General features: G+C 32.5%; 1 protein-coding gene across 1 annotated transcript; it reads right to left on the bottom strand.

Moving 5' to 3' along the window:
- Positions 1-2,028: 2,028 nt before the first annotated feature.
- On the bottom strand, positions 2,029-24,487 carry LOC110671466 (uncharacterized protein At2g38710). The gene is made up of 5 exons (XM_021833939.2): positions 24,158-24,487; positions 21,044-21,163; positions 18,259-18,373; positions 3,447-3,540; positions 2,029-2,551 (listed from the first exon to the last, which is right to left on the bottom strand). The coding sequence occupies exons 1-5, from the start codon at positions 24,259-24,261 to the stop codon at positions 2,346-2,348; spliced, it is 639 nt and encodes a 212-aa protein (XP_021689631.1). The 5' UTR covers positions 24,262-24,487; the 3' UTR covers positions 2,029-2,345.
- Between the last annotated feature and the right edge of the window lie 269 nt (positions 24,488-24,756).

The raw sequence follows: 24,756 nt of genomic DNA, 5'->3' as shown, positions 1-24,756 counted from the left end.
GTAAAACAGGTCTACAGTGGATACGCATGAATAGATATAATTTTTATTTTCATTCAAAGCAAATAAAATATAACTTAATATTTTAAAAAAATTACTAGAGAACTATTAGTATAAGGCTAATTTAGCCCTTGAAATTTAAGTTAAATTTATATCTTAATCTCATTATAATCAAGTAATTAATTATTAATATTTTAATAAACTTACGAATTAATTTTTGTAATTAAAATCATGTTAATTTCCTATTAAATGTAGTCAAAATATCCAAAATTTCTTACTCTATTTTCAATCTTAAAACTATAATTTAGTTCCTGATCTTTTATTTTATAAATAATTTAGTCCCTATATTCTCATAAATGTGGGTCCCATTAAATTTAAATTATAATTATTAAAAAATAAATAAATTACTTTAAGATCTTTAAAAAAATTTTTAATTACAAAATCATCTATATATTTACAAATGAATTCTTAAATATTATAACTATTTACAAATAAACCCCTATAATTTTGTAAAACTTTATTTATTTCATTATTATTATTTTAATAATATATAAATAATTATATAAATATATAAAATGGAAAAAATAGTAAAATATGAATTTACTTGTAAATTATTAATAAAATAAAATTTCAGAAATTAAGTTGTTTTCAAATTAAAAATAATATTAAGAGCATTTTTATTATTTTTGTTAAAATTAATAATAACTTTACTGGGATTCTAATGATACGAATTAATTTGTATAATCATTAAATTATCAAGAACTAAATTATTTGATTTTAAAATTACAGAGACTAAATTATAAATTTAACTAAATCTCAAATACTAAATTTTAATCAAATCTCATAGACTAAACTATCGATTTACCCTTATTAATATGAAAATTTATGAGTCAAATTTAAATTTAACTTAATTAATAGATATGGAATTTGTTATAGAATCGCGACAAAATTCAATAGGTCTATGTATACCATTGGAAAAAGATAGGATTTCAAATGAAAAGTGAAATGGATGAAGCTTTAGGAAACAAGCAAAAAGGAGGGTGGGGTGGAATTCTCATACCAGTAGAGGAATATGCAGTTATAATGCCACCTGGAGATTCTAACAGAAAAAGGGAGCCCTAGAAATCTTTAAATAGGAAGCAAAAACAGGAGTAGGCGTCTAATTTTGACCATTTAGTATTGAGTTTCAAAATTTGAAATTATTTTTCTAAATAAAAATACTATTTCAGATACTGTTGAGAAAAATAATTTAAAAAAAAATTATTTTATTATTTTAGTATTCTTATAACTAATCAAATTTAATTTTTAATTATTTTTTACTAACTAGTATATTTAAAAAAGTGATTTTCTCAACGACAGTTTCAACAATAATACCAAACAGGCCCTAATTTTTTTCATTTTAGATTGCGGCATTATTCTTGTCCTATTCATCATGGATTCAAGATATAAACATATGAAGAATACATATATTTAATAAAAAAATTCCACCATACCTTATGTGTCTTAAATTTATAATAAACCAATACATCTTATGTCTTAAGCTTATAGTAAACCCAACCTAAGCAAGAAAAATCCCTTGAAAATGTTTTTCTATTTCTTTTATTTCCTTCAAGTAAACCAAAGTGTCCCATATAATTGTATCCGCTATTAGTACAAGTTCCTCCATTTTCCCTCTTTAAAATACATTCCAATTTCTAACCTTATCAATTAGGTCCAATCTATCGAATCCGAACGGAGTTCGTGAATGTCAAATACTCAAATGGAGACACCTTCGTAGAGATGATAGAGAGAAAAATGTCAACCTTAGTGGGAGTGTTGCTCTGAATGAATACTGATAGGAAGCAAAATGATCGAAAATTAAATGGATTATAAGGAGAAATGAGCCAAAAAAGAAAATGACTCAAAAAATTGAATGCTATAGAAGGATTGCTTACCTCATTAGTGAATGGGTAAATCTACCAATAAATTTTAATTTTTATCACACCTCAAGAACTAAATCATAAATTACTCTAAAATAAAAGAATAAGAATGTTGCAGCAAACGAACACACATTCATAAATTTCGAATTTTCAAAGAGTACAGCTCTGATGAGGAGCCGTCAAATATGAATGTCACCTGATGAGGCCACACAAGTCAAAGTTCACCATTAGGTGTATTTCTGTTTCTTTCTTCAAAATCAAATGAATTTGAAGAATGACATTGAAATTGAATGGACATAACAAACACTGAAGCAGTTTGGGTTGGAAAACAAACAAATCCATTCCAACCCAGATATCTTTTTGAGATAATTCATTGATCAAGGCAAAGCAAACAAGCTTTGGCTAATTAAGCAAAAGCTTGTTTAAATATCAATGGTTGGTGGGCTTAGCCCCATTAATAATCGGAGCTGCACCCCTGGCTGCCTTCACATATGAGACATAGTCACTATAGGTCATAGTAAATAATGTGCTCTGATAGCGTGTCAATTGTATAGACTTCCGAAGTGACTCAGTGATATGGCCATTGTAACCCGCTTTATGCATCAGTGAGTCAATTGCCTCCACTTTTGTCCAACCTGAACCAAGATGACATAATTATAAACACACAACTGTGCCCCGCAAAATTAAGTGGCCAAATTAACATGCCAAGAACAAATTACTCCTATGATTATATAAAGAAATCTTGGTTCATTAACTGGTAGGATCCAACATGCGCAATTGACTAGGAAAAGAAAAATGAAAATTTGAAACAATAAATAACAAGATGACACTAGACAAATATTTTGCTCGATCCATGAAGGATCAAAAAAATAAAATAAAATAGCTAGTCCTATTAATTTTTGGCAAATTTTGACCAAGTCGCTTCACTAGTGTCCTGACACTTCTTAAAAACAAGGCCATCAGTCCTTTTCCACCTACAAAAGCTAATGTTAGTGTTGAGCTGGCTTCTTCCTTGTGGAACCGAATAGACCAAAACATACAATACCTTAATGAGTTGGACTAGATCATTACACTTATTAACATCATTAACATATTGTGACAGATAATATCATTAAAAATCACTCAAGATCCATTAAAATCACAACAAAATCATTAGAAACAAATGTTGGTCAATTTCAATAAGAAAATTTGACTTGGTGACCATATTGGATTTTTAAAGTATATTTTGCATGCTTAGTGAGTCACCCAAATCAGTTTTTTTTTCCCCCTCTTCTACCTCTACTATCTATGCATGTAAAAAACAATTGACAAGAAAGGTTGGGAAAGAGTAGAAAGTAAGAAGAGGTCATAAACTTTGTTTCATGTTCAATATAATTGCAACAACTATTGATTAAAATTTGGCCACAATGGTTTTATTGTTACAACTATAAATATTTAGTGATTTTTAAGAAACATTGAAATTTATTGACCAATTCAATGACTATGAGTAATACAGTCAATAAAATTGTCAAAATTAAGATCAAGGCTTACCTTCATGAGCAGCCACCTCAGGCAAATATGTGGCGCTTCGCCTTACATTGTTATTAGGATCAATAAACTCAATAATTAAACCATGTTTCCCAATCTGCAATCAAAATGGGAAAATAAAAAAAAATGTCATGTGTTTGTTAGATTCATTCAAGTAAAACTCGGAAGCATTTGCAATAGTTCCTCTACATTTCCTTTATATTAATATCCAAAATAACAGAAACATAACAGGATTATTTAGTTAAAATTATATCGTTACATTGCACCTAGTAACACAACTGGTCTTAACTCCTAGAGTTTTTTATTAGAAATTCATTAAATTTTGAAAATCAAATATCATTGCAAATATAATTATGCATTTAGCGAATGGTTCATTCATTTTTAAGTTGTTCATAAAAATGATATCAGTAATGAGATGAAGATGGTTGCAAAGAAAAGGTTGCATAAGTTCACTTAATACCATTACATAATAGAATGGACATTAAATAAAGTTTCTTGGGGGTACCTTTACAATAACTAGGTCTGGCAATGTGTGTCATGTCATGTCTAAATGGATTGTGCCACTTTTTGACATGATATGATCATACTCAACCCGAACACGACTTGATTATTAATCGTGTCATGAACTCTCAACACTAACATAACCTGTTTTATTAAACAAGTCACACAACCCATTTAATAAACAAGTTTATTAAATAAGTCACACGGCACGATCCTTGTGACACATTTAACAAATAAGTTTAAACAGATTGTGTTAATTTATTAATGCATTTATTATAATATTAACCCATTTAACATAAAAAAGCACTAGTTTGCAAACGAGCTACACATTCTTTTATATGCATGTACGTCTCCCTCCTCTTTGTTAAGCTAGCGATATGGCACTTTTGTTCGACTCCCACATCTTATTTTTTTACATTATTATGATAATGTTATTTAAAGATTATAGCTTTTAGTTTCAAACTTTATTTATATATCATTGAAAAGATTTTATACAAGACTATAATGTAAAATTAAATTTTCATAATCTTTGTCATTATAGTTATAAATTTTAACAAATTAAAGTTGATTAATAATCATCCTTTCTCAACTATCAAAATAATAAATAAGAAAAATATAAATATCCTAAAATAAAAATAGTTATAAATATCATCAAACTAAACTCATATATATTCATAGAAATTATTTTTTAATCAATCCTATATTTTTATTAAACTTGCTTCTTTAATTTTATTACTAGAAATAATTAAAATTCTATTTTAAAACATTAATAGTATTCAGAAGGAATATAGAATCACTATATTGTTTGTTTTCTTAACCTCGTACAATTTATTCATATATAAATTAAGTAGTTACATGAAATCAACTATAATGTTGGACTCAATTTTTTTTCTCTTTTAGTTCACTATGCGTGTATGTGTGTGTGAATATATATATATATATATATATATGAAGTAACAACTATTTTTAAAAGAAAATCAATATCGATCAAGAACTCATATTTTCTTTTAATGTCAAGTATGCCATGAAAATAAAAGGAAAATACAAGTTAGTTGCATGATACTAAGGGTAAATTTGCATTTTTAATTATAAATAAAACATATCAGAATAGGTTTAAATTGGACAAAAAAAAACAGGTTAAATTGTTAACTCGATTAAATAAATAGGCTATTGTTTGTCTTATAGGATCAAGTGGGTCAACCCAATTAAATGTGTTATTTATGACCTAAAACCATTTATACTAAGCCCAAACATGTTTAATGTGTCAGGTTGTGTTGTGCAAACGAATTGTGTCAAAAATTGCTAGCTCTACTGATAATCCATTTATCTAACAGGCATTTTAATTTAAGGATGGTAATGGCCATTATATAACGATAAATGATGAGGAGACGCCACCACCAGAGCTACTTCCATTATTCAAGTGTCCAATTACAAGAGCAAGGGCAAGGGAGTTGCAAAGCTTGGTTAGTTAACTTTAGAGGCACCAAGAGGATCAGATTGGGCTTGGGCTTGGGCCTTTGGAGGACAAATGAATCAGTTTCACACAATTGGACCTTGGAGCCTAGCCTTTAGAATATTCTATTTTTGTTTCTTTGTGCCATGTGGCAGATTTGTTATTTGTAATTCATATAAATACTTGTCTTCTACATCAAATGGGAGATAGCTAATATCAAACATTGATAAAGCATTGATTTTAGGCCATCATTATCGATTGTGAGAGCTTTATGATTTCTTCCTTGTTTTTTGAATAGAACTTGGATTTAAGCAAATTGATCACTTGCTTATTTTATCTTTATAATCAAGGTGTTCTAGCCTAGCTACTATTGTGTTTTGATTGATTATCAATTCTGCCTTGTTTGTTATTAAAATATCTAATTCCATATTTAGATGTTATGTCTCTAATTTGAATATTGAGGGTGTTCATCAATAATAGTTGTTGCTAGCGATTACTTCACAGGATAAAAGGAAATAATCTACTTTATTTCTTATGCAGAGAGCCAAAGATAGCTTCATCACATCCATATTTTCTGCACTTCTCTCATAATTTCTTTATAAATCCTCAAATTTCAAATCATCAAATAAACCATACAAAGTAAAGGTTCATTTGAAGCAAAGCAATTAATGTACACTTCTACATTCATATTTTGCAGAGGGGGGGGGGGTTGTCTTTGTTTTTGCTCATTTGATGAAGAAAATTATGGTTTATGCTAAGTTGTTGATGAATTTTATAGTATGAAGTATCAATTTGCCTGAACTATAGGATATTGTTTTTTTTTTTCTAATTTTTATCTATTTTCAAAATTATTTTTTTATTAAAATACATAAATAATTAGAAAATAACATCAAAGAAATTCGTATGCCTCAATAATGCTTGCTAAGTATAAATTTAGGATTACACAAGGTAAAATTTAAAAGAAATAAATAATCATGATTTATTTTCAAAAAAATTGAAATTAAATTTAATTTAAATAGTAAGTATAAAAAGTTAATTTAAATTAAATTCATATCTCAATTATTATACCTAATACATAAATAAGTCAATTTAATGGATGGGTTGTGTAAAAAATTCATAAAGATTTAAAAAATTAACGTATAATTTATTAATTAGGTTCATATTTTCAAATTTGATGTGATTTAATACTTTGTATTGTTAAGAAAAGTGATTTTGACTATATATATATACTTTTCTCAATAGTAAGTTGGACCCTAAGAAATTGAAAATGACTCAAGGAGGAAAAGGAAAACGAAGTGATGATAGTAGATGGAAGTTTGCCACTCCAATAGTTTAAAAAAAAAAAAAAGAAAAAAAAAGAAAGAAAGAAAGAAAGAGAAATAACTTGCAATTTTTGTGGAAGAAAAATAATTAGAGGATAAATGAAAAGTTGTTGATGGATATTCATGCTACTAAAAAAGATAAAGAAAAGAGTAGCACGAAAATTCGATAAAGAAATAATGAATATAAACAAGTGGAGTCAGATGATGATAACATAGAATTAGAGATGACAAAGTGAGAAGCATACGAGAATTTGATGACGATACATTTAGAAGGAGAGACTGTGCCAACAATGAAAGTGATGGAGTAGTCATGATGCTCCTAGACAAAATATTTGGTTGTGTGACTACTATTCATGAAAAAGATTGACAAGTCACAATATATGCAAAGGCAACAACACTTGCTTCTAGATTAGTTGCCATGAAAATTGAGTTAATAATAAAGCTCAAAAGAAGTGGTTAAAAATGAAAACTAAATTATTGAAGACATAAAAGGATAAGTTACTAAAAGCTTTTGGTAACTTTGTGATTCACAATAGACTATCCTTTAGTATTGTTGAATCACTATAAACTAGTTAACTTCATAAAATAGCTATTAAAGTTGGGTCTAATGTACCAACACCTAGTGCTTATGAGATTTCAGAGGTATATCTCAAAAATAAATACAAGAAAATGAAAAAATATAGTGTCATTTGAGCTTATTTCGAAAGACAGGGGAGTTACCATCATGTGATGGATGAAGTGGACCAACTCCAAAAAGCATTTTAAATTTTATTGTGTATTCAAATCATGTAACTTTGGGAGTAAAGATAAAAATTACTACTTTAAGATTATAAAAGAGGAGCTTGAAGAAATTAATCCTAAAATGGTTTTGCAAATGGTCACCAATAAAGAAGCTGCCATAAAAGTTTATGAAAAGAAATTGATGGACATGTTTCCCAACATATATCGGATAGCTTGCAACACACGTTATATGGACATAATTTTATAAGATTTTGAGAAGAGGAAAAACATTAAAAAAGTGATTGACCAACCAAAAGTTAGCACCCAATTTATTTACCATCATAATTGGGTGATCAAATATATTAAGAAATTCACATATAATTAAGATATCATTTGCCCCAAGTTTACTAGATTTTTCATTGTAGAAAGAGATGATTCTCCTTGATTTCAATTAATATGTACATGGGTATATATATACAATTGATTCCTATAATTGTGTTCTACTAATTAGGAAGAAATCCTAAATAGGAATACAGAATATACAAAGAAATAATATAGTGATTGGCTTTCCATAACACTTCCCCTCAAGTTGGAGCATAGATGTTAATCATGCCCAACTTGTTACAAATGTAGTCAATCCTAGCTCCATTTAGAGCTTTTGTGAAAATATCTCCTAATTGCTCTCCAGTTTTGATGTATCCTATTGAGATGATCTGTTGTTGAATAACAAAGTGACAATCAATCTCAATATGTTTGGTCTGCTCATGAAACACTAGATTAGAAGCAATATGGAGAGCAGCTTGATTATCACACCACAATTTTGCAGGCAGGGAGGTCTTAAAACCTGTCTCATTTAATAATTGAAGTATCCACATTACCTCACATACTGATTATGCCATGGCTCTGTATTCTGATTCAGCACTAGATCGAGAAACTACACTTTGCTTTTTGCTTCTCTAAGACACCAAATTTCCTCCTACAAAAACGCAATATCCAGTAGTTGACCTCCTATCAACCTTAGATCCAGCCCAGTCGGAATCTAAAAAACATTCAACATTCAAATGCCCATGATTACCATATAACAAAACCCTCCTTGGAGCGCCCTTCAACTAACACAAAATTTGTCCCAAGGCTTCCCAATGAGCAACAGTTGGGGAAGACATAAACTGACTTACCACACTAACGGCATAAGCAATGTCAGGACGAGTGACTGTAAGGTAGTTCAATTTTCCTACTAATCTTCTGTATCTCTCTGGACTTTCAAACAACTCACTATCACGTGCTAACAGTTGTAAATTTGGAGTCATTGGTGCACTGCAAAGTTTAGCACCTAATTTTCCTGTCTCTGTCAATAGATCAAGGACATATTTTCTTTGAGACAAGAAAATACCCTTCTGACTTCTCATAACTTCAATACCCAAGAAATACTTTAACAATCTCAAGTCTTTGGTCTGAAACTGGGTTTGGAAGAAGGTTTTAAGAGATGAAATACTTGCAGAGTCACTCCCAGTAATGACAATGTACAGGAAGACTGATGAAGAATGTCATTTTGTCTCACATAAGACTGAAATTGTGCTGAAAAGTATTCTTTAGCATTGAAACTTCTTAATATACGCACAGAAATATTAAATTGAGTTTTGATTTCATTACAAAATGCACAAAAGATAGAAAACAACTCAGAACGATTCTTCATCAAATATAACCAGGTAACACGAGAGTAATCATCAACAAAAGTAACAAAATAACGAATTTCAGTTTTAGAAGTAACAGAACAAAAACCCCAAACATCAGAAGGAACTAACTCAAAAGGGAATGAAGCCCGTTTATTGACTCTAGACATAGAAGGCAAACGATGATGTTTTGCAAACTAACACAATTCACATTCTAGTACTGATAAAGACTGAAACTGAGGACACAGCTTCTTCATGGTAGACAAAGAAGAATGGCCCAATCTACAATGAACTTCAAGAGGTGTTAAGGTACTGGAGCAAACAAGCGACCGCAGTACATGATTTTCCAGAATGTAGAGACCACCTAACTCACGTCCTCTACCAATAATCTGCTTCGTCGAAAGATCCTAAAACAAACACTGGTCAGGAAAAAAGGAAACAGAACAATTTAAGGTACGAGTAAGTTTATTAACAGAAAGTAAATTAAAAGAGAATTTTGGTAAACACAAAACAGATGACAAAGAAATTGATGAAGTCGGGTTCGTAGTTCCAAAACCCATGACACAAGAAGTAGAACCATCAGCTAAAGTAACAGTAGAGGAAGTGAGATTAGACTGAAAAGTAGATAGAAGACTAGAATTACCTGTCATGTGATCTGTCGCACCAGAATCAATAACCCATTTGGATGAGGAAGACACAAGACATGTAGTGGATTTGCCCGACTCAGCGATCGCAATGATAGGGGAACTGGTAGGCTTTAGAGATGCCTGATACTAGGAAAACTGTGCAAAATCCTCTGCAGATACCAAAATAGTTTTTTTAGAGGAAGATACTGTAGAATCCTCTGCTGTCATATTTACCATCTGTGATCGCTGATTTTTCCTCTAAAGTTGCGGACAATTATATTTTGTATGGCCAGGCTCATGACAATAATAACAAATGACTCCTCTTGAGTCCTGATTAGAACTAGCCTCCCCATTACGCTGATTACCTCTGTTGCCTGTAATTCCTCCTCTACTTCCTCTTCTATTACCCTGTTGTCCATTTGGATTACGACTAATAAGAGCACTACTGGCAGGCTGTGAAGATTGAGTACTCTCTGTACGAAGGACCCGTGTTAACGTTTCATGCAAAGAGAAAATCTCAGAACTGGAGAGAATCTGAGATTTAGCAGTCTCATACTTTGAAGGAAGGCCTGCAAGAAAACTCATAATGACCATTGTTCTCCGTTGTACTCTTGAACTTTCACATCAGGACTAAAAGGCAACAATACATTAAGTTCCCCATATAACCGTTTAAAATCCATAAAATAAGCCGTGAGAGACTTATCCTCTTTCTCAGCACGGTAGAATGCCTTACAAACATTATAAATACAGGAGATATTCTCTTTACCAGAATACAGAAAATCTAAGTAATCCATCAATTCCTTAACAAATTCACAGTGATTAATTAAACTAATTACCTCACTGTGAATCGAGTTCCAAAGCTGCAAAAACAACTGAGCATCCTCCCTTAGCCAAGTTTGCCGTGTATCATCAGTAGGTGAGTCTTTAGTAAGGTGATTATCCTTATCAATACTACGCAAATAGACCCTAACAGTTTTACTCCACTTCAGGTAATTCGAACCATTCAGTTTGTGTTCTGTGATCTTAGTCATCACCAGAATCACATCAGAAATAACATTCTTATTGTCTGCCATTTGTTAAGACAAAGAAAACTAACCGAAACGCTAATCCAAAGTGCTTACAGCCACAAAATAACCCAAAATCAAAAAATAAAGCAAATACCAAAATAGGATCTGAGAGCCAAACCTCAGAAGTCCTTTAATGGTGTACTGGATCAGGCAACAGCACACAGTGGTGGAATGAGGGGGTTGAGGCGACGCCGGCGATGTTGATCGAAGTCGAAATGGCCGATCGGCGACCAAGGTCTCTTCTGAGCTGGGTGGTGAAAACAAATAGTTACCCTAGATAGATGACCTGCTTTGATACCATGTAGAAACAGATGATTCTCCTCGATTTCAATTAATCTATACATGGGTATATATATATACAATTGATTCCTATAATTATATTCTACTAATTAGGCAGAAATCCTAAATAAGAAATCCTAAATAGGAATACAGAATATACAGAGAAATAATATAGTGATTGACTTTCCATAACATTCATAAATTTCATTGCATTAGAGAGTCTTGTCCGATATAGGTTGGGGTTGAGCAATATATTTGAATATGAGCAATAAGTAGCAAGCAAATATGGCCAAGCTACTAATAGACCTACTCATGAAACTAAGAGTGGGTGGTCGGGAAACTCTAGGGAGAAAACCCAGCAAATTATGAAAATTCAAGATCCTTTGCTCAAAGTATTGAGATTGGTGGATGATGATGACAAGTTAGCAATAAATATTATATACAAGGCAATGGAGACAGCAAAGTTGGCAATTAAGAAAAACTCTAAAAGTTATATAGAATACTAAAAAATCATCCGACACAGTGAAATTTTCAACTACAGCATGAATTGCATACAATTGCTAAATTGATGCCTTGGCAAGTTACCATAAAAATTTAATGCTTAGAACATCTAAAATTATATTATATCTTACATGTATACACCTATAATTCTTCTGGGTTGGATTTTGTTGGATTCTTTTTGAACCCTCTACAACAATATGGTCCACGTCATTAAAGATGATAATGATGATATAATATTGAGACTTACGAAAGTTATTCAGAGACTAGAGAGGAATTTGGTGAACCAAGATCACGCATTAAACCAAGTGCATGCCTAAGAAAATTTAGTGCTTAAGTAGTTAAGATAAACCATGGCATTCATATGCATTTGATGTTAATAACTATAAAATTAATTGGTTGTAGACTAATTTTTCATGATAAAATGGGGAACTTTAATACGGCTTTAGCACAAAAAGCAATTAAGTTCACCGATCCAAGTAAAACTAATAAGTATAACATTAAAACCTATTATGTTCCATCTAATATTGCTAATTTCAAGCTAATAAATTATTTTGTTTATTGTCTTAAATTTAGTTGAGTGGTGGATTTATTAGTGCGAAAGTATAGAACTTCAAAGAATTACAATTAAAATATTGAGACAAACAACTTCAACATCTAATTGTGAGAGAAATTGGAGCACTTTTTTTTTTCCTTTTACACACAGACAAAAAACAGATTATGGTATCAAAAGTTGCATGAACTTATCTATGTTAATCATAACAAAAGGCTAAATGCGAGGAATCTAACAAGAGTTGGAAAAAAATTATAATCCAATTAATTTGGATTACATTTTTTAGGAAGAAGCTCACTAAATCATTGGTTGAAGGAAACAAGACCTCATTTGCTTGATGGTGAACACAATTCTTAGTTGGATGAGGTCACAATCCAATGCTTAAGATCAATGATAACAAAGTGGTGCTAATAATTCTTTTACATTATCACGTTCAAGTGATAATGATAGCGATGATGAGCGAAAGAACCATAGGTGGTGATGGCGCTAGTAGTTCATATGAAGATCAATATAATCAAAGACAAGGCAATGGTAGTGATAGTGATGAGCCTAGTGAATGGTGACCTCACTAACCTATCTCTAGTGTTAGAAGTGTGCTTTGTAAAGAATTTTGTATAGTAAAGGCTTCCTAGTCTATAAGGATTCCTAATCAATATATATCTTCTATCTAACGTAGGATTCTTTGTATATAAATACCTATGTATAGTCATGAGAATTAATAAGAAAAAAATCAACTTTTCCTTCATGGTATCAGAGCATCCCGTACCTTGATCCCAGAAAATTTTTTTCTTCGCTATTTCTTCTCTGTTCTTTTTTTTTCAAAACCACATTGGCTCACAGCTAGTCTCAGAAAGAGACCGAGGTGCCAATCGGCCATCCTTGAAAGTCCAGTGACCGGACTTGGAGCAAGTGGCCTTCACGCGCCACTTTTGTTTTCTGGCCCTGTTCCACGCGCTAGCGCGTCATCGCGCATGTGCTGTTTTCCGTCAATGTCTGGCTACCGCGCTTAGTTTCCCAGCATCACCTCGACTTGGGGATTCCATTCCCGTGGGTGGTGGTTTAGTTTGAAGTGTTTTTCTACAACACCAAAGTTAAAGATCGTTCGGCTGTTCTAATTTTTGAACAGTTCAGGTTCTGTTTCAAGGAATACTCTTATTACCAAGCTTTAGTGCATTTATTTGTTGATTGGGTGGTATTGATACTTATTAAATCTGCTTTATTAAAAAAAAGGGACAGAATTTCATTTAATGGCAGATAATAAGACTATTGTGTCTGATGTGATTCCAATGATGACTAAGATCACGGAACATAAACTTAATGGTGTAAATTATTTAGAATGGAATAAGACTGTCAGGGTTTATCTGCGAAGCATTGATAAAGATTATCACCTTACTATGGATCCACCTATTGATGATACAAGGCAAGCTTGGCTCAGGGAGAATGCCCGACTATTTTTGCAACTTCGAAATTTAATTCACAGAGAGGTAATCAGTCTAATTAATCACTGCAACTTTGTTAAAGAATTAATGAATTACTTGGATTTTCTGTATTCTGGTAAAGAAAATATTTTCCGTATCTATAATGTGTGTAAGGCATTCTATCATGCTAAGAAACAGGATAGGTCTATTACGGCCTATTTTATAGATTTTAAACGAATATATAAAGAGCTTAATGTTTTATTTCCTTTCAACACTAATGTGAAAGTCCAGCAGGCACAACAAGAGCAAATGGCTATTATGAGTTTTCTTGCAGGCCTTCCCTCAGAATATGAAACTGTTAAATCTCAGATCCTGTCCAGTTCTAAAATTTCTTCCCCACATTATACGTTCACACGTGTTCTTCGTACAAAAAGTACTCAGTTGTCAGAACAAGCTGCTAATGGTGCTCTTGCTAGCCACAATACAAATGGACAATAGCGTCATAAGGGAGGAACTAGAGGCAATAAAATTAATCAACGTAATAGGGAGGCAAATTCCAATCAAGACTCAAAGGGAATCATTTTTTATTACTGCGATGAGCCTGGTCATACAAAATATAATTGTTTGAAGCTTCAAAGGAAAAATCAGCGGTCTCAGATGGCAATATGGTAGCAGATGATAATCTTTCTTCCTCTGAAAAAACTATCTCCGTATCTGTAGAGGAGTATGCACAGTTTTCCCAGTATCAGGCATCTTTAAAGTCTTCCAATACCCCTATCACTGCCATCACAGAGTCATGTAAATCTACTACATGTCTAGTATCCTCCTCATCCAAATGGGTCATAGATTCTAGTGCTACAAATCATATGACAAGTAATTCTAGTCTTTTATCTGCTTTTCAGTCACATCCTATCACCTCTACTGTTACTTTAGCTGATGGTTCTAACTCTTTTGTCCTGGGTTCAGGCACCGCAAACCCAACCTCTTATATTTCTTTATCATCTGTTTTATGTTTACGTAAATTCTCGTTTAACTTGCTTTATGTTATTAAACTTACTCATACCTTACATTGCTCTGTTTTCTTTTTTCCTGGTTATTGTCTGTTTCAGGATCTTTCGACGAAACAGATTATTAGTAAATGACATGAGTCTGGTGGCCTCTAAATCTTGGATAATCATGTACCGCGAACACTTGTTTGCTCGAATACCTTAACACCTCTATAAGTCCATTGCCGATTGGGCCATCCATCCTTAGCTACCATGAAGAAGCTATATCCTCAATTTCAGTCTTTGTCAGTCTTAGAATGTGAGTCATGTCAGTTTGCTAAACATCATCTTTTACCTTCTATATCTAGAGTCAATAAACGGGCTTCGTCTCCATTTGAGTTAGTTCATTCTGATGTTTGAGGTCCTTATTCTATCACTTGAAAAACTGGATTTAGATATTGTTACTTTTGTTGACGATTACTCTCGTATTACCTGGTTATATTTAATGAAGAATCGTTCTGAGTCATTTTCTATATTTTGTGCTTTTTGTGCTGAAATTAAAACTCAATTTAATGTTTCTGTACGCATGTTGAAGAGTGATAATGCTAAAGAATATTTTTCATAGAGTTTTCAATCTTATATGACACAAAGTGGCATTCTACATCAATCCTCCTATGTTGACACATCATCCCAAAATGGTGTTGCCGAAAGAAAAAATCAACATCCTTTGAGGTAGCTAGAGCCCTTCTTTTCCAAATGAATGTTCTTAAATAGTTTTGGGCTAATACAGTTACTACAGCATGTTTTTTTATCAATCGTATACCATCTTATGTTCTTAATGGGGATATTCCTTATACGGTTTAATTTCTCTCTAAATCTTTGTTTCCTATTGAACCTCATATTTTTGGATGTACTTGTTTTGTACACGATGTCCGTACATAGGTTACCAAATTGGATCTGAAGTCTCTTAAATGTGTTTTCCTTGGGTATTCTCGGCACCAAAAAGGGTATAGATGTTTCTCCCCAACCCTTAATCGTTTTATTATGTCTACAAATGTTACGTTTTTTGAGTCTACTACATTCTTTCCACAATCTACTGTGTATAAAAATCAGGGGGAGGAAGATAATCTCTTAAAATATACTATTCAACTAAGATCTAGTTCTTCTCAATCTGTTGCTCCTACTCCTACTTCACTAAGAGTTCAACTCTTATTGTTCATGTTTATTCTAAGAGACTAGAGGTACCTAACTCAAATCCTCCACTAGCTTCTTCATCGGAAGATCCTGTTTCCACCACTAATCATACGTCTGACTTGGACCTTCCTAGTGCTCTTCGTAAAGGTAAACGTACATGCACTTACCCTCTCTTCTCTTTTGTTTCTTATGATCATCTGTCTTCTTCTTCTCGATGTTTTCTTAGCTCTTTAGACTTTGTTCCTATTCCTAAAACTATTTTTGAGGCATTAGCTCATCCTGGCTGGCGTGCTGCTATGAAAGAGGAAATGGAAGCTTTAAATACTAATGGTACATGGGAACTAGTGACTTTGTCCACTGGTAAGAAAGCAATTAGTTACAAATGGATATTTATAGTAAAGATGAATCTTGATGGTTCTGTAGCAAAATTGAAAGCCCGTCTTGTAGCCAAAGGATATGCTCAGACGTATGGTTGATTATTCTGATACTTTTTTTCCTGTAGCTAAACTTGCCTCTGTTCGGATATTTATTTCTCTAGCAACTACATATGATTGGTCTCTGTATCAGCTAGATATCAAGAATGTCTTTCTTCATGGTGATCTTCAGGAGGAGGTATATATGGAGTAACATCCTGGGTTTGTTGCTCAAGGAGAATTGGATAAAGTCTATAGGCTTCAAAGATCTCTTTATGGCCTAAAACAAAGTCCTCCGACTTGGTTTGGGAGATTCAGTGAAGTGGTACAAGGATATGATATAAAGAAGAGTAAGTGTGATCACTCAATTTTCTATAAACAATCTGAAGCTGATTTAATTTTGTTAGTAGTTTATGTGGATGATATTGTTATCACAGAAAGTGATTCTGCAGGTATTTCATCTCTTAAATCCTTCCTTCAAACCCAATTTCAAACAAAAGATTTGGGTTTATTAAAGTATTTCTTGGGTATTGAGGTTATGAGAAGTAGAAAAGGTATTTTCTTGTCTCAAAGAAAGTATATCCTAGATTTATTGGCAGAAACAAGGAAATTGGGTGCTAAGCCTTGTAATGCACCAATTACTCCAAATTTGCAACTTATAGCAGAGGATGCTGAATTATTTGATGATCCAGAAAAGGACAGGAGACTTATAGGTAAATTGAACTATCTTACAATAATTCGTCCTGATATCGCATACTCGGTTAGTGTGGTGAGTCAATTTATGACTTCCCCAACTGTTGTCCAATGGGAAGCTTTGGGGAAAATCTTGTGCTATTTGAAGGGAACTCCAGGACGAGGCTTGTTATATAGTAATATGGGCATTTGAATATCAAATGTTTTTCAGATACAGACTGGGCAAGGTCTAAGGCTGATAGAAGGTCAACTACGGGATATTGTGCATTTATGGGAGGTAACTTATTATCATGGAGAAGTAAGAAGCAGAATGTAGTTTCTCGATCTAGTACTGAATCAAAATATAGAGCTATGGCACAATCAGTATGTGAAATAATGTGGATACTTCAATTATTAGAAGAAGTGGGCCTTAAGGTTCCTTTGCCTGTACAGTTATGGTGCAATAATCAAGCTGCTCTTCATATTGTCTCTAATCATGTGTTTTATGAACGAACCAAACATATTGAGATTGATTGTCACTTTGTTCGTGAAAAAATTCAACAAAAGATCATCTCAACAGGACATATCAGAACAGGAAAACAGTTAGGAGATATGTTTACAAAAACTCTGAGCGAAGCTCGAGTTGATTACATTTGCAACCAGTTGGGCATGATTAATATCTATGCTCCCACTTGAGGGGGAGTGTTAGAAGTTTACTTTGTAAAAAATTTTGTATAGTAAAGGTTTCCCAGTCTACAAGGATTCTTAATTAGTATATATCTCCTATCTAATGTAGGATTCTTTGTATATAAATATCTAGGTACTGTCATGAGAATTAATAAGAAAAAAAATCAACTTTTCCTTCACCTAGCAGTGCAACACATATCACCAAATATCACCAATCACGTGGCCCTCATAGTTCTAGTGGTGATACATCCCAATCAAAGGGCAAAAGTGTTGCGTATGGAGAGTTTTCTACTACTTCAAAAAAAATATGGATATTATGATGCATTCATGATCTCACTACAATGAACCACACTCCACATGCCAATTTTAGTGATCCATATATTCTTTCTTCAACTTTAATCCATCACAATATTATATCATTAACAAACTGATGATCAAAGCTCTCATACTCAAAATCAAAATAATCAAGAACCTTATGAACACTCTTTTTGGTAATAACAAGACTAATACTAATAATGTCTTAGAATGATAAATTTAATGCCTTTAATTGATGTATTTATGCTTATTATTAAGTTGTGTCTTAATTTTAGTTATATCTTTAAATATCTATTCATTTCATGAACTGTAATTTTTCCAAAAAATTTTGGGTAGCGATAAACCGTTATGGGTGTCTCTCAGTTATCCGCAACCGCGATTTAAATCCATGATAGAGATAAAATGCCTCAAGAATTAAAATAAGTGAAAAAAAGCACATACCTCCCAATCAAGATAATTGTTAGCCATTTCATAATTAGTCAAAATGGAAACTGTACATTCTAGAGAAGGCAATTCTTTAGGTTGTATTGGAGGAAATCTGCGGTCCTTCAAAGCACTACAAGTAATAATAAAAAATAAAATAAAAAAAAAAAGGAAAATCGACACCACATAAGCATAGTATGTCAAAAGCATCCAACATACTTCAAAGAATAAAGAAATGCAAAATAAGTTAAACATAATGCTTATAAACTAAAAGAATATGAGGAACAACAAATATTATCATTGTCAATTCAACATTCAGCATAAAAGTAAACAAATCCACGTGTTTGTTATGTAGCATTCCTAGTAGCATAAACCTCCTAGGAGATACCAAATTAATAGAACTGCAAGTATCTAGCAAACTGCATAATAACTATAGTGGAACAGTGAACAAAGTTAGACAGTAAGAATTTCTGGTCATCCAAGCCATGGCCATTTGGTCCAAGCATGGAGGACTTGTGCACTTGTGCTTCAACAATATTCAAAATCATTGTACCCAGAGTAAGAAGCTAACTGATGTAATACCACCCCAAAATACCCAAATATATGATTCAGTCAACCAAGTGATAAATATCCTAGTCCAGCACCAACTATATTTGCCAAAGATACGCATGCCACGTTATCCAGGATTTTGAATCCCGCTATTATTGGATTTCCCTCAGCCAATTCCCACTTTAATCGGATTTCCCTCAACCAAATCCCAATAGGATTCTCCTCAATGCTTATATAGGAAGCTAAAACTCCCTAGTTAGGTAGGTCATTCTCATAATCAAACATACACACTTCTCTCATACTATCTTTAACTTGATCACCGGAAGATCCTCACGAAGAATATCACAGTGGACCTCTAACCCATTGGTTTTCTGTTTTGCAGGTTCATACTAGCCAGTAATTTTCATGGACCGCAACACTAACAATAAAAAAAATAAATTAAAAAAAAAAAGCAAAATTCTCATTTTCATCCTCTCTCTAGCTCTTTCTTCCTATTTCTGAAAGGATATGAAAAATCACAATTTCCTTTTTTCATTTTTTAAAAAATAGAAATATTTTTTCAATATTGAAGAAAAAGAAAATTAATATTGTTTTACTTTTTTAACAACATATAGGTTAAATTGACCCCAAATTAAAAAAATTTGTGTGCCTCATTGAATCCAAAACTTTGATATGTACCTATTTGACTTTCACCTTTTAAGGGGCAAGTGGACCTTTATTCCAATTGCAAAATAACATACAAAACAAGACAAATAGCATTTCATTTCTTTCAATTCATAAATCATGTAACCCACCAAAGTGAATAATTCATGTATAAACCAAAAAGAACATGGAACAAAATTTTCCAAATTTAAAAATTTTAAGTCATTGTTGACAAATACCATAAAAATTGGTTTGTTCCCCATAGCCAATATTGCTAACTTTATCAATGTGTTTATTGAAAGCTATAATTAATATGTATAGCTTAGTTGTTTATGATGCCAATGAGAATCATATGCCAATTAGAGCCACTGTTGTGGACTCCTTTGTAAGGACCACATATAAGAGAAAGTCTAAAGTTGGATCAGCAGGAAAGGGGAATTAGGCAATGATTGGGGCAGTTGCAGCTTTTATTAGGATTGCTTTATTTTCTGATATAGTTTTATGTATTCCTAATTAGCAAAGACTCCTATTAGTATTATAATTTCTTTAAGCTATAACAATCTCTCTATATATATCAACACAACTCAACTAAGCCTTTATCCCTAAAATTAATCTCTCTATGTATATCATTGAGCATTATATTAATAAAACAAGCAGAATATTTATCATTCAATTCTTGAGATTGGTAGCTCTCTCATTCAATTGAGTTCCAAGTTTGGTAGGTTCCCTCCAACGAATCTACAAACACCATCACCATAGGTTCCTCGAGAAGGGGAAGAAACAATAACAAGGGGAAGTCTTCCATGCCCGAGGAAGATTATCCTGTTCATAGGCCTGTGACGAGATCCTTGATGCGGGAATATAACAGGCCCCACACGGGAAAAACACAAGTGTCATAAAATAACATCTTGATTTGCATTAATTATTAATTATCAATAATGTGCTTTAAAAGTAATATTCTAATTGACTCAACCTTCAAAAACAAGTTCAAGCGAGCCAAGCACCAAGTAACCCACAAGAAATTTGGCTCATTTGTAGCTCCATCTCTCAATTGAACTTTAATAGCAAGAATTTATTGTTCTCTCAGTGTATATAACTAATGTATCATCAGACTCTGTGTTAATAACCTTATACACTCAGCAAATTCTTCACTTTTCTTGAACTGCAATATCCTTATTTTTTACATCCCAGCACACAATAAACATGCATCAACAAAGAATACTCAATATTACCCTATATCAACAAACAGTCCCATCGTACACTTGTACCAGTATTCCACCTCTACAAATTTACCATATTGCTCTTTTTTAAACTGAACTTTTACCATATTGCTCAATGCACTAACATCAATACCACAGTTACTAAACTAGATACCTCCTCAAAGTTAACGAGTCCACAGCCAAGCATATGGTCACAAACACACTTTATACATTCATGCACATAAAATCAGAGAGAAATGGACAGATAGACAGACAAACAAACATGCATAGAGAGAAAAACAGGTAGAGATGCAAACACTTGAACATATCTGTCTTAGGGAGCGGAGACAGGAGTGAGATTTTGGAAAAAACATAATACAGATTCATAGTTCAGTTGCAAAACGTTGCAATACCTGGTCAAAGCATAGTCCCTAAAACCATTAATCAAGCATCGAGCTTCTAGTGTTCCAATGCATCCACGTAAACGAGGCTCACCACCATTGACCATTTTCTTCCAAGTGACAAATAGTGGGCTGAAACCAAATCCATGTCACAAGAGAACAGAAAAAAAGAGGCTCAGTTTAATTTCACCAAAGGTCACTGAAGTTATCACTAAACAATTTTGTGATCACTGAATTTTAAATGGTCAAAATAAAATAACTTATTTTTATTGACTATCAATTAGGTTCATTTATATTGAAATCTGGCACTGCATTCCAACTAGTTTTTTCTAATCTTATTTTAGATGGTTCAATGGGCTCTTCTTAAAAAAAGATGGTTTAATAGGCCCAAAGAAAATTTAAGCGGATGATATATTTTTTATATGAAGAATTATGCAAAAGCAAGAAAATCATATGAAGAGTTATTTGGGAATACAAAGTTTAATTAAAATTTTTTGTTATGATTCTAAAGTCAAAATTTTACTTTGTAATCCCAGATTCATACACAAAGAGAGAGGGGAAAATCAGGAAGGGAGAGAGGGTGGCGTGTTTGGTTGGGGGTTGAAGAGAGAGAGAGAGAGATCACTGCTAAGCAGAGAACAGAAATTTTTGGACCCAATAAACCATCTTAATGGGATCACAAAAAATATTCTAAAAGGAATGACAAGTTAGCCTAGCCATTTTCTGCCAAAGTCCAATCTAAATGACTTTAATTGATAGGGAATAAAATTAAATTATTTTACGTGACCAATTTAAATTCAATGACCACAAAGTGAATTACTAATAGTTTCAATGACAATTAGTGAAACTAATCCAAGAGGCTTTAGAATGCAAAACAACTAAATCTACCAATACCATTCCTTGTAGAACCATGCACATAAACATACAAATTTTATTCTCATAGACAAGTTTTATGAAAAGAAGGTACTAGCAAAACAAGAAGCGCCCAAAGAGCACCTCCGAAAGCCTATTAAAGGAAAATGTAGCATTCTGTCATTTTATAAATTAAAATCAATAGCATGAGAATAAGCAGAATTGACCATGCATAAGCCATGTTGTTCTGGTTGATAAGCAAAAAAAAAAAGCTAAAAGCATAATACATGTGCAAACTTGTTTATTGAGCACCAATGTAGTATGAAGCAAAATCCCCCTACTACATCCCATTTTTATATGCTTTTATACAGGAATAAGATGTGACTTATTTAATTGATTGCTTTATGGTGACATCTAATTCCTTAAGGGGATTAAATTGATATTACTCAAGAAGCACAAAATTAATTCTCCAACAATATAATCAACCAAGAAGAAGGTAAGTTGCACCATTTGTCACCAAACTTTTGGATTAATTTCAGGTTGCTAATAAAGATCAAATGATCAATTAGATCCAATTTCACCATTATAGCCAATTTCCAACGTGGATTGCACATGTACATGCTTGTACATTTACATAGATGTTAATCTTAGTATAAGTGTTTGGAAAAGAAATTCGAATGATTTTGTTGCATTTCCAACGAGGTGATTCACTGAAGTGTCGCAGTTCCAACAATGATTACCAAACTGTAGGTAAAAATAGAAATTTACTGATGAAGTTGGAACAAATTAATATTTTTAGTGGCAAACTTGAATACAAGCCGTTAAGCCTCAAGTAGTGCCATTAGCCCACAAGGAAAAGGATGATGCCCATCAATGAAATTCAACAAATGAATGTAGAAGGCTATGCATTTCAATTTTGGGAATGAACAACTGAAGGTAACATGATTTGAAAATTTTGCAGTTTGGCTTCACGAAAATTTAAAATTTGACAAATAGCACCTGCCACAACTCTAAGCATCTTAATAAACTCTAAAGATACACACATAAGCAACTACATAAATCCAACTTTGTCTTTGCGTGTGTGAATCTGTGTGTGTGAGAGGTGTGTGCTAATGCCTCTAAGATCAAACATTTCCCATTGACATGACTGATCAAACATGCTAAACTATATAAGCCCAGTATATATACTCGACTAAAACCTGTTAAGCTAAGCACAACAGTGCGCTAGGAAGGGCTTATCAAGCAGAAGATGCAAAACACCAATAACCCATAAGTTATAGTGGCTCTAACATTTGACAGCTAAGTTATGATCTATGATACCAAGTTAGAGTTCAGAAAACAGAACACAATCAAAATGTACATACCATTAAATTCAGACTAGATACAACTATAAGCCTGATAATGAAGAATTGTCACAGGGCAAAAATGCTTGGCAATTCTAACCCAAAATGCAGTATCTAAAAGTTAATACTTTTGCAGCACATATAAACTAAAAGAAGTACCAAGTATTAAGCCACAAAAGGCACAGACCATCATTGAGGAATAATGACAAGTGCCACGAGATTTTGTCCCATGCAATGTCATATAATGCAAAAAGTATCAACAGCCTGGAAACTCCAGAATCTCAAACCTTCAGGTGTCCACATTCTCAAAATGAAGCAATGTAGCACAGCGTATTTAAAAAAAAAAAATTAATAATAATAATAAAGAAAGCAGATTTTTTTTAAAATCAATTGTTCTAGAAAATGAGAAGGGAAAGAAAAACTTTCAAAAGAGATTATTTTCAAAGTGGCGACTTCATAAAAAGTACAGTAAAATCCTGTACGCAAGAGAAACGTGAATAAAAACAAAATCCAAGACAAGCATTGAACAGCTCATCAGCAGATACACATGCCCATTACCATTGAAGCCCAGCACATCATCACTACTAAATGCAACTACAAGTAATCAAAGAAAATTCAAAAATTAAAAATATGCAATATTTAAAAAGCTAGCAAACTAAACCCATCAAAAATAACAGACGCAAAAACCAAGCATATTATTTTCTCACCACCAGATTAAACTAAATGCAAAGACCAATATTTAGAACAACAAAATCAAACCCAAAAATTAAAAAATAAAAACATTAAAATATAAAAATTACACTCCTGCTTGATTCTCAACGAAAAAGAAAATTTTCATAAAACCCATCAAAATTAAGACGATCAAAACCACAATCATCCATTTCAGAGAAAATTACACTCAAAATACATAAAACAGAGAGAAAGATATTACTGCTGGCCCTCATCAAAGGCAGGAGGAGGAGCTTCCTCGCTGTTGTAGTGAGCGACGAGAGTGTCAAAGCAATAGACAGCCATCTCCCTGTTTGCCGAAACCATTTTCTCCTTCTCCTGAATTCGAGTCTCTGTAAGAAACCAAACACAGCACGCAATGGATCTTCTCGCAATCGGTATTCAATAGATTAGATAGAAAGATGAATTTATTGCTTTGTTTGAGTGTTGAGAGACTCTTTCTCTGTGATACTTTGGTCCCTCAGTTCTTAAATAATGAAAAGAGACCTGAATAAAGCTCTCAAGAAATCACTTTTGTTTTTTACTTTTTATTTGTTGCTCACATAAATATATAGAGAATTCAAAAATAGGCAAAAGGCTGCACATAATTATGAGGCTAAATTTTAACAATAGTATTAGAACTTATATATTTATAATATTATAGTTTTTTAATTAAAAAATATAATATAAAATTTTTTCAAATTTTAAATTTTGTATACTAAAATTTCTCTAATTTTTCAGTGTAACGCTTAATCATCATTTCTCTTTTCTCTCTTAAAGTCATGTGTAAATTAAATCCTTCTACTCTCTATAGAGAAAATA

Source organism: Hevea brasiliensis, chromosome 14 (genome assembly GCF_030052815.1).
Source record: "Hevea brasiliensis isolate MT/VB/25A 57/8 chromosome 14, ASM3005281v1, whole genome shotgun sequence".
NCBI classification, from domain to species: Eukaryota; Viridiplantae; Streptophyta; class Magnoliopsida; order Malpighiales; family Euphorbiaceae; genus Hevea; species Hevea brasiliensis.
The sequence above is the reverse complement of the archived record's forward strand: the minus strand, read 5'-3'. Positions and strand labels throughout refer to the sequence as shown.